Source organism: Equus asinus, chromosome 23 (assembly GCF_041296235.1).
Source record: "Equus asinus isolate D_3611 breed Donkey chromosome 23, EquAss-T2T_v2, whole genome shotgun sequence".
In the NCBI taxonomy this organism is placed as follows: Eukaryota; Metazoa; Chordata; class Mammalia; order Perissodactyla; family Equidae; genus Equus; species Equus asinus.
The window spans coordinates 20,200,250-20,212,292 of record NC_091812.1 but is presented as its reverse complement, the minus strand read 5'-3'; the positions used below and the strand labels follow the sequence as shown (position 1 = coordinate 20,212,292).

General features: G+C 35.0%; 1 protein-coding gene across 4 annotated transcripts in view; it reads right to left on the bottom strand.

The window, feature by feature from the left end:
• GKAP1 (G kinase anchoring protein 1) overlaps window positions 1-12,043 on the bottom strand; it is a 91,351-nt gene that overhangs the window by 72,732 nt on the left and 6,576 nt on the right. For all 4 annotated transcript variants that reach the window (XM_070495440.1, XM_070495441.1, XM_070495439.1 and 1 more), the window contains 2 exons: window positions 10,381-10,633; window positions 7,823-7,966 (listed from right to left, as the gene is read on the bottom strand). In XM_070495440.1, coding sequence (XP_070351541.1) covers window positions 7,823-7,966; window positions 10,381-10,590 — 354 coding nt within the window. In that variant the 5' untranslated portion in view covers window positions 10,591-10,633. The remainder of the gene's footprint in view (window positions 1-7,822; window positions 7,967-10,380; window positions 10,634-12,043) is intronic.

The following is a 12,043-nucleotide window of genomic DNA, read 5'->3' as shown; positions in this document are numbered from 1 at the left end:
ACTGCATGATCAATCAGCCAATAAGGATTTAGAGAGAACCTTCTATGCACTTTGCCTGTAGGGTTTTAAAGAAGCAGCATAAATATGATTTTTGTCCTCAAAGAATCACAACTGCAGGTGGAGAAGGAGACTAAGACATATAAAGTATGGGAAATAGGATAAGACATTAAAAGTGCTCCAAAAATTGTGGGGACAAAAGATAAACAACAAATAGAATTCAGAGAAGCATACGGAAAAGAAACTAATTTAAGTTGGTCCTTAAATGACAGATATAATTTGGATATGTAGAAAAAGGAATAGAAAAATTTCAGGAGGAAAGAGTCACGTGAACAAAGGTATAACAAGAATAAGTATACTATGGGATACCAAGGAAAGGGATACCTAATAAAAGGTGAATTCTACAGAATATGAGAGATACAGAAAAAATACAGGCTTTGGGAGATCACACAGGTGGATAATTTATATTCTATTCCACCCATGCTAGCTGTGACCCTGGGCAAGTTCTATAACGTCTATGAATCTCGGTTTCTTCATACATAAAAAGGAAATAGAAATATCAACCTTGCAGGGTAGTTTTGAGGACTTAAAGCTATAATATATGTAAAGTATCTAGCGTAGTGCTTGCCTGGTACAAGAGTTACACGCAGTAAATCAGAATCCCCATCCTCTATGTTGGAGAATAATAGAAAATAAGATTATTCAGGTAGCGTAGAATTAGCTTCCAGACACTCCCTAAAAATTAGGGATTCAGGGTAGATGAAAGAGGAATGCTGATAAAAATAATATTAAAGAAATAAACTGGAATATTCCAAGAATGCGAACTTAGAATCAATGTGTCTGGCTAAACCACTGTAATCTCAACATATAGGAACCGTGACCAGAATATAGCAGTGCAGAAAATAAAGAAAGCTAGATCTTAGAAAAGACCAACCAAGTTTTGGAACACTGAATATGAGGTATGAAAGAAGAATTAATCAAAGATAAGATTTTTTGACCCTAGATAACAGGAAGAATGGTAGCACAAGACTAAAACATCAAGAAAGAGAAAGAAAACATGTAAAGAATTCCAAATTCTTTAAACATATCTCAATTAGAGAATGAATTAATTATAAGACTGCTGTAATTATAGTCATCAATCTAAATAATCAGTACATGTATAGCTAGAAGACGGAAGAAAAAAAGAAAGGCTGGGCCTAAAAGACAGGCACCAGGCAAGTAAATGTAAATAAAAACCAGGATTTTTTTTAAAAAACCTTATATTTAAGTTAGCAAACTGAGAATTCCTCATCATTTTCTTTGTACATATGGGAGAAGGAGGAAAAGAAGAAACAGGAAACAGTAGACATTAAAATGCCTAGATGATAGAAGAAGATACTTACATGTGCCCAAGATGGAGTACTTCAGATCCCCTTCCTCTTGGCTTCCTTCATTGCCTCCTACTTCCCATCTAGTAGTAAAACATTTTTTTTCTATTTAACAAACCTATAGCTCAAGGGTTTATGATCAGTTAAAGAATATGAAGAACCAATGAAAAATGGGAAAGATAGTAAATATTTTGGAACTAGATTTAAAATTTACCCATTTTAAATCCAAGCAAAACAAACTCCAAATGAAGAGTTAATCTTCATTTCTCATAGGTATCATGGGAACAGGGTTATTGGGGTTTTTTTCCCTTCTTTTTTTTTAAGATTGGCCCTGAGCTAACATCTGTTGCCAATCTTCCTCTTTTTTGTTTTTTCCTCTCCAAAGCCCCCCAGTACATAGCTGTATATTCTAGTTATAGGTTCTTCTAGTTCTTCTATTGGGACGCTGCCTCAACATGGCTTGATGAGCGGTGTTAAGTCCGTGCCCAGAATCCCAACCGGCAAACCCTAGGCCGCTGATGCAGAGCACATGACCTTAACCACTCGGCCATGGCCACGGGGGGTGGCCTAGAACAGGGTTATTGTAAAACAACACAGAAAATCATTCTGAAGACATCTAACACTTGCAGCCAACTGTTTAGCCACAGTAGCAGTAGTGCCCTGTGGTCCTCTAACTTAGTGATTTTCAAAGTGTGGACCACATGTCTTTCACTAATTTGGAAAGTAGAATTATTTTCCAGTATTCTAATAGTCTTATTGAACATCATGATTTTAAAGGCTGTCAGTGTTCTACAAAAACTGTCTCTATGTGCTCATACTAATTATCAAGTTCAGTTCATTTCAGCTAATGTATCTTCATGTCTTTTGAGTGTTGTTTACATTTATTGTCTGCATTTTTGTTGTATGCTTTATCATATCTCCAGTAATAAAAATGGTTCAATGATTCACTGAAGGATTAAAAGTAAGTAATGTAAACAGAATTGTAAATAATGCAACTTACAAAAACACCATAAATTTAAAAATCAACAGGATTCTAATACAGTGAATATAGAACATAAATCTGTATGTGTCAGGACAAGAGTGATATCACTGAAAAGGAAATTTATAAATAGAAAATTAAGATAGTAAATATTTGAAATTTTGATTCATTGAGTCATCAATCTGTTCCTAGCTTCCTGGTATGAAATATGTCAGTTTTTCTTTCACTTTCAAAGCACAATGACCTGTATGAGTCTTTCCAGAACAAGTACCAAGTAATGCTTTCCAGAACAAAAGTGATGCATTTTATTGCTAAAGAAAGAGCAAAAGAACGCAGAGGATTTATTCCAATTTGCACTCCTTATAGGGAAACCAGGTGCAAGTCAAACTATTGCCAAGGGACTTATTATACCAGCCATACAGTTCATGACAAATATCATGCTCACAAGAAAACAAAAAAGAGAGCAAGCTACTGGTAAACACTTTTATCTGATGGATTGAAGGATACAGTGTGGTATAGTACACATCCTAGAAGATATTTTACTTTAGAGTTGCACAAAACCAGTGATGAATGGAGTCTGAATCAATAAGAAGAAATACACAATAGAATTTGATCTGTTTATCACTGACAGCCCATGAGAAGAGACTTTTCTATTCAGTTAATTATTTTTGAGCCATGATGCAGACTGAAAAAAGGGTACACCAGAATCAATAATGACAATGTATCATGAATACAAGAGGTTGTTCATGGACAACATCTACACAGAGATTTATTCCCAGGCAACAGGTGTTGGTGAACAATATGTCTCTTAATCTTGATTCAATATTAAAAGAAATAGTAAAAATTATGGTACAATTAAATCAAAGCCATGGCCTAGTCATCTTTTTTTAAATAGCTTTACTGAGATATAATTCATATATTTCATATATCACATCTCACAACAAAATTCACCCATTTCAAGTGTAAAATATATATCCTCTTTTGATGTATACCTCTCTGCAAAGAAATAGGGAATATAAGATAAGACTATCCTTCCACACTGAAGTATGCTGGGATAGATAAAAGTTTACGAAATGGAAAATGATATAAAAACATTTCTTTTCTTCTAAAATATGAAATATTTTAAATATACAAGAAATAAATGCCATATATTCACTGCCCAGCTGTAAAAGATTCAACATTTCCCTATATTTCCTCTATTTTTAGAACTAAATAAGACATTACACATGACACTGAAGTCCCATTCTAATCTTTTTTTCCTTTCTCCCTCCCACAGCAACCACTATTCTGAAGCTGGAAGTTGGAGTGTGTCATCCCATGCTTGTTTTGTACTTTTACTACATACATGTATCTCATTGTGTGAATCTGCATTTTCCTACTACTAGAGAGTTTGAACATCTTTTCAGATATTTATTGACCATTAAAGCTTCTCTTCTGTCCACTGTTATCATTAGAGTTGTCTCTTGTTAGAGTCTTTAATATATTCTGGATATAAATCGGTTGTTGATCATACGTGTTGCAAATATCTCGTCCCTATCCATGGTTTGTCTTTACCCTGGTTTATGGTGTCTTCAGTCATTCAGAAGTCTCAAAGACATCTGAAAGACCTCAGACATGAAAGTCAAGCCTTGGTTAGGCAGGGTCTTATCCCATATTATAGAAATTTGCTCCAAGGTCACAAAGCTCTGTCCAATGAATGGACAACTGGCTCTAAAATCCTGAAGAAAGCTCTTTGTTACAGGGCCAATCATCTGTAGGGTGCTCAAAACTGTCTGAGAATCTGAGAATTAGTACATAGTTGTCAACACATAGTCTAATTTATGCCAGTATTTTAAAACATTTAAGACACTAATATGCAATAAAGATCATTTCTACAATTTCCAGAAGCTTTGGTAGAATACCTCAGCAAAATATACAATATCTTGAAAAGGCTGAATCTATCCTTTCAGGGTTAATGTATCACAATTTTTAATGTTAGAGAAAAGACTAGAATTAAGATCAAAGTGTAGGTGCTGGCCCAGTGGCGCAGCAGTTAAGTGCACACGTTCTGCTTCGGGCAGCCCTGGGTTCACCAGTTCGGATCCTGGGTGCAGACAAGGCACCGCTTGGCAAGCCATGCTGTGGTAGGCATCCCACATATAAAGTAGAGGAAGATGGGCACGGATGTTAGCTCAGGGCCAATCTTCCTCAGCAAAAAGAGGAGGATTGGCAGCAGATGTTAGCTCATGGCTGATCTTCCTCAAGAAGAAAAAAAAAAGATCAAAATGTAGTTTAGTTTGTCCCATTTGGTCTTTGTCTTTTAATGAGTAATTCCAACTATTTATATTTACTTATATAACAAAGTATTTGTCTGTTATCCTTTCTTATATTTCATTTCAAAGGCTTCCTTACAATTTCCTTTGCTTTATAACTTGCCAGACTATGTTTTCATTTTATTTTCTTCAAGTGATTTAAAACTTACAGAATGAAAGGAATTAGTTCTCTTTAAATTTAAAAAAACACACATTTGGAACTATTTTTTGTTATCACTGTGAAAAAATTTGAAACACCTACTGACTTCTCTGACCTGTTTCCTTCCTAATTTTTTAAATTCATAAATAGGGATTTCATTTTAGGCAAATTCTTCAAGTGAGTTATGTTCTCTTTAATAACCACATTTACAATCACTACTTAGAGTTAATTCTGTATTGAACTAGCTTCAATTCTCACCACCAGTGCTTTCCAATTATTGTGTTATTTAGATTTGCCTTTTAATTGGCAGTAGTACATCTCAGAAAAATTTGCAGAAAAGATAATGGTGGTATGCTTTCTCAGCCCTTCATGTCTGAGAATGTATTTCTTTAGCATTCACACAAATGACATCTTGGCTAGATATGGAATTCTTGGTCTTAACATTTCAATCCTGTCCTTTAAAGTAGCCAGCCTGATTTTTTCATCCTTAGGTAACCTGTTTTCTCTCATGTATCTATTTATACTATTATTTCCTTGCTTCTCATTCTTAAAATTAAAATCTTTTAAAAAGACTTTTTAAAAGTCTTCAAAGCAAGTCTTTAAAAAAGGCTTCAGTTCTTTCAAGCTCAGATTCAAGTCTTTAGCTTACGAAAATTTCTATCAACATTGTCTTTAATGACTGCCTCTGTTCTATCTGTTTCAGGGACACTAATTATGCCTCTATTGGATTTCACTTCTGTGCTCCAATCTATCATGTCCATTTTACTGGCAAAACTTATCTCACATTTTTCTTCACACAATTGACTCAATTTTCTTCAAGGTATACTCTGTTCTTTAGTCCTTCTAATGAAGTTTTTGATTCTGATAATATTTTATTTCCCCAATTTCTTATTTCTCCCATCTCCCTTTCGATTTCTCTTAACCACTTTTTCATCTCAGTATATTATCTCACTTTGTTAGATAATATTACTATCCTCTTGACTTTTACAAAATGTTCTGGCCCCTTGGTTTTTATTAAAGCAAAAAATAGGTCCTGTCTAAAATCAACTTCTGTTCCCTGTAGCAAATCTTTTTCAAAGTATGCTTTCACTTCGGACACTAAATACAGTGTTCTTTTCCTTTTATGTAGCAGAAACTTGTCTTCAGTTGACATGAGATCAACTAAGATCCATGTTTGCTCATAAGTAGGCGGAGTGGATGATTCTTTACTGTCCAACTGGTTGCTGTATAATGCTAGCTCTCAGATTTCATGCTGAGGCCTAGCTGATGTAAATTTACATTATCACTTTGGTGATTTAGGAGTAGGGAACTTTATCTTAGCATAATTTATCTTTTGTGTTTAAAATAAGCAGCCACATAACAGGCAAGATTTCTATATCCAGCTTTTTGACTGGCTCCGACTTCAATACATGGAGTTTCTCATAGTGTTGTTTCCCTACTATGTGAGGAAGAACACTCACCACACTGTATGCTTTCTGCCTAGTATAGTCACGGCCTGGTCCCTACTTTGAAAATCTATTACTCCATACCGTAAAATAGATTCCAGGTGGTATACTATCCATCTGTTCCAAGGTTTGCCCTTATCTCCTCTTCACTCGTCAGTGTAATTATCCCAGGATCTACTCTACTAGCCATGACCTTAACTATTTTCCTATAAAAGAGACTTCCAAATAAGGTACCAGGTTTTCCTAAGTGACCTGTCAACAGGATATCCAGCAGAAAGTTCGTGAGCCTTAGATGACATTCTTATATAGGGTCAGGGCCAAGTCAACTATTTCCTTTTCATAATTACCTGGTCATTTTGGCAGCAATCACGGGGGCCAGAAGAAGGGCAATCAAATATCTGTGCTCAAGTTCCCATATTACACAGAATTCATTTTGGTGCGAATTTGAGTAGTTTTCCTTCATTAATTTTCCAGTGCCCCTTGGGCCACCAGGAGAAATTTTCTCTGGTGAAGACACTGGTAAATTCTATTACTGTCTAAACTAACAGATCATTACATTTATACTAGTAAACCGGAAGAATGTGTCATAATGAATGCTGTAGGAGGAAAAGAAAAATCAAATAACTCCCCCCCAGAATAATACAAGATGATTTATATCAGTGCCTGGAAATATCTTTTGAACAGCATTTGTGCACAGCTCTAGTGTCATAACTGACAATCATAATGATGAGACTGAGGCACTACAAAATCCCAAAGAAAATGTTATAATTAACATAGTTTACGTTAAGAGCATAGTTTAGTATTATCTAGTTCTCCTAAAACTGGTTACCCAAACATGACAGCTATAACCACTCCGTTAAGGCAAACATCTGCTAGAACAATACCTATTCCCAATAGATCAAATGACAGCTTACTAGATAAGCAAATAAATAACTATTCATTTCCCATACATTCAGCATCTCCTAGAGTACATTCCAGTCTTTGTGTTACTTTCCTGGAGAGCACACACACACACACACACACACACACACACAAGAAGAAAATGACTCATCTTAATAAATTACCTATTTAATTTGGTTATTTAATGTTTATTTATAGGGGCACGGAAGAACAAACTATCATGTAAATAGGTTAAAGAAACAAACAAATGTCATAAACTATTTTACATCAAAGTTGAAAAGGCAGTTTCCCCTCAAAGTCTTTCTTTTTTAAACAAAACTGTCACTGGGTATTTTTAACAAGAGATCTCTGGACCTAAAAATGTGATTTTCTTAATTGAAATAATTTAATCCTGTTGTTCTACCTTACTTATCTCTCCTTCATTTGTAAAAAGGCAGACAAATTAACAACTCACAAAATAACTTCTTTGAATTGCCAAAACTAACAAAAATAATAAATGTCTCAATCTGCTTTTCTAGTAGGAAAAAAAAAGACCTCTTGTTAAAACCAGCAAATACATGTGAATTAATCCAACCACGATGCTCCTTAGAAGAGTGGTGTCCTGGATTCAGATGTACTGCCATCTTAAAAATGCATAAATTCATTGGAAAAAAAGCAAAATAATGTGATTTACTTAGATGTACCTGCTCATCTCTTTGTCTCCACTCTTGCCAGTTTTCTTCTCGTGAATCCTTCTGTACTGGGTTTGGTAATGAAAGCTCATGTTGAGCATTACAAATGGCATGGGAGGATTTCTGAGGAATTTTCTTAAAAGCAAGATTCCTGAGCTATGAAATAAACAAAAAATACATTAAATTCAGTTTACCAATCCTGGGATACTAATGATTTTTTGGGAAGAAATCAATAATATTTTTATACTTCTAAATACTACTCCAAATATTCATTATGCTAACTCACAAAGCCACTATTTGTGTTTTTTGTAATCTTTGTAAAATATTAATTTTACCAGCATTTGACATAATGTTGTTGGATTTCTAGTTGGTGGATTTCTAGATGAAATGATTAAAAAGTGAAAATGGATTATACTCTATTATCCCACCATTTTAATGATTCTGCTTTACTAAAGGGAAGCAGTTTATAGGAATAAAAAAACAGGATAACAAGAAGTGTGCTTTTAAAATGCAAACCAATAGGGTTCAAAAAGATTAAAGTTTAACAGCTTACAAATTTAAAAGTTTAAATAGCAAGAGAAGATAGCTTAAGCAACCCTAGCAACTACTTTGCTAGTCCTGAAAAATACAGGGCCTAGTCCACAAAGTAATATAATGAACTAAAACTGTACTGGCCAAGCCACTCCCAACAAATCTGAGACTCTGCAGTCGAAACAAAGGAGAAAAATATTGAGAGGCTGTAATGGATTGAATTGTATTCCCCCAAAAGATATGTTGTAGGCCTACAACCTTTGATGTCTGTGAATGTGACCTTCTTTGGAAATAAGGTCTTTGCAGATGTAGTCAAGTTAAGATAAGGTCATAGTGAATTACGGTGGACCCTAATCCAATATGACTGGTATCCTTATAAGAAGAGCTGAAGACAAAGATACACAAAGAGAACGCATATAACAACAGACACAAAGACTGGAGTGATGCAGCCACAAGCCAAGGAATGTCAAGGACTGATGGCCACACAAGTATGAAGCAGCAAGGAAGGATTCTACTGGGAGTCTCAGAGAGAGCATGGACCTTGCTGACACCTTGGTTTGGACTTCGAGCCTCTAGAACTGTTAGAGAATAAATTTCTGTTGTATAAGCTACCTAGTTTGTGATACTTTGTTACGGTAGCCCTTGGAAACTAATAAAGAGGTTTTAAGTCACGGATCAACAATTTTAATTGATACTCAATAGATTGTTCTGTAAAAGGGAGTGATGGGATACAAACACCACTTTAAGTAGCTGGTTTCTGCTGTGGATGAACACAGAGGAGGAGAGAAAGCACTAGCAGGCAGACTGTTGCTCTACTTTACAGAAAGCAAAGACCAATAGAACTATAGCTATGGAAGCAGAAAGGGAAGAAGATCCTCAGGCTCATTCTCAGTTACATGTTTTCTTATTGTCTAATGGTAACTCCACTATTACGTTATTTTCTGTTCCCCAACATCATCTTTAATTCCAAAAAGAAAACTGTGGGCAATCAAAAGTTCTGAAAGATTGGACTTCTGAAAGGTTACGTGGTGGGGAAAATGTCTTTTCTTTTAAAATTACTCTGTGTAGCAGCATTTTAAAGAGATATTTTGAAAGCAATGGTGATAGAAACATAACAAATAAATAACTTAAAAGGGCTTTTTCTAAGTCTTGAGAAATAAAATGAATATAAGCAGAAAAAAGCACTTTTACTACTTCTCTCATTAAACCATACTGAGAAAGGTCCTTATATACCTGACTGATTCTTCTATTAAAAGACAAACACAGGCTAGAGTTGTTTTTCAGCATTTCTTTTAAAAACAAACGGACACATCAAGCGTTGGTCATGTAATTCATGCTAAGAATGTCCAGGGGAGAAGCGCCTGCCACACACTTATTACCCTTAAGAAAGAGATGACCAGCAAAATGCATAAAAATGTATGTTCAAGGCTAAACATAGGATCACTGTCTATAACAGTAAAAAAAAAATAGGGAAACAAGCTAAATGTTTATCACAAGGGTTCAATTAAGTAAAGTATGATATAGCCATACAATTAAATAACGTGGAGTCATTTAAAATAATGTAGATCTTTATTTATTCATATGGAAAACTGCTCATGGCTAATTTTTTTTAAAAGCCAATTATAAAAGTCTATTATATAATATCATTTTTAAGTAAAATATGAATATATAGATATATGTGTATGTACATATCTATATTCATACAACCTTATATGCATGTACAGAAAACACATACCAAAATATTAACTGGTTATATCTCCAGTCATATTTACAAATGACCTTTGTTTCCTTTTAAGACATCCTTGTTTTTCAGAAACTTTTGGGAACGAGCATGTAAGCTTCCATAGACAGAAAAAAATAAAGGCATTTAAAAAATGTTCATGACATTTGACTTTAAATACACACAAATTTACATCCATTCATTCAAATCATATTCACCAAGTACCTATGGCCCAGGTACTATGGACACATGGATCAACAATGTCCTCATGATGCTTATAGTCTACTGGGAAAGCAGACACAATATTTATAATTGTTACCTCATTTGCTTCACTCTGTTGCTGTTCCTTCTTTTTTCTTCTTTTCTCTCTCTTTTTCTCATTTGTAGTTGACTTGCTTGTTTGAGACTTTCCAGTATTCCGACCTTTGCCTTTTCCAGGCTCAGAATCAGAACCACTGCCACTATCCACTTGTAACAGGGCAAAACGGGAAGCAGTAGTAGGAACAGAATTAAGTACTGCTGAGGCCATTGTAATGATTTTTCTCTTAAAATACTTCTGTCAAGAATAATTCCTGTGGGGACGGAGAAGAGGAGGCAGATGAGTAACATGCTCAGTAGAATTTGTTCTAGATTCTTGAACAACAATTATGTGTGTGTATATACACATACACATACATTTCTCCTCACACTGAATTTAGTAAAATTTGAATTCATACCCACAGTCCTATTGGCAACAACATAATTTTTTAACTTAAGCAAACAACACACAATTGTATAATATAAAATAGAAAAATGATATATTGAAATTTCATGGAGAACTATTGCAAGACTACCACCAATATATTATGTTCATTTTTCCATTTATGGTTTTCAAAACTTCCTCATTTTCCTCTCTCTTTTAAATATACTGCCGTAATATATACATATTTATGGAAAACATCCTAAATCAACATGGTTTACAATAGAAAAGTAGGAATATCATTTTTCACTGCACACTGAGATCCTAAGACCAACTGCATGTTTATCCCCAACTTACAAGACAGGGAAAAAAGGAGTAGAAAAAGGAGAACACTCTTATAGTATACAAAATGCTGCCTTAAGTTTGATTGTACAGACTGCTACTAAGTTCCAGAAGTGACGGCAAAATAGAGAACTTAAATTACCTCAACCAAAGGAAACTTTTCAAAATCACCTTCCATATTATCTTTAGTTCACTAGTCTCAGTGCATGCTTCTTCTTTCAGCTTTTTAAGTACCTTTTAGGGGCCGGCCCCATGGCCGAATGGTTAAGTTCGCGGGCTCCACTGTGGCGGCCCAGGGTTTCGCCGGTTCGGATCCTGGGCGTGGACATGGCACCGCTCATCAGGCCACATTGAGGCAGCGGCCTACATGCCACAACTAGAAGGACCCATAACTAAAATATACAACTACGTACCGGGGGCTTTGGGGAGAAAAAGGAAAAATAAAATCTTTAAAAAAAAAAAAAAAACGTTTTAGACTTAGACAGGATATTAAAGGTTCTCTAGTAATATCTAACCCAAATCATTCAGTTTTAAAGATGAGGCAACTGGTGCTTAGACTGGTTAAGTGACTTGCCTAACGTCACTCTCCAAGTGGCAAAATCAGGACCTAAATAAACCTAGATTTGCTGAGCCTTACTCTGCAAAACTTCAAAGTAAGAAGCCTTGTAACTACTAGAAGACTACGCACTCTTTCAATTAAAAAAGAAACAGATTTTAATAGACTGTGAAACTCAGAAATTTGTTTATTTTTATTTTGAAATGTATCAGGTACAAAACAACTGAAGAAAGGATTAAGTTAAAAACATAACTGTACATTCCAAGTATCCAGCACTAAGATTAACAGACCGTTAACTCATCCCCTGCTTCTCCCCAGTAGCATCCCCCAAAGTCCCCTGTCCAGAGTCAACGATTAGCCTGATTTTTGGGTTACTTATTCCTTTGTTTTTCTTGTAGTTTTATC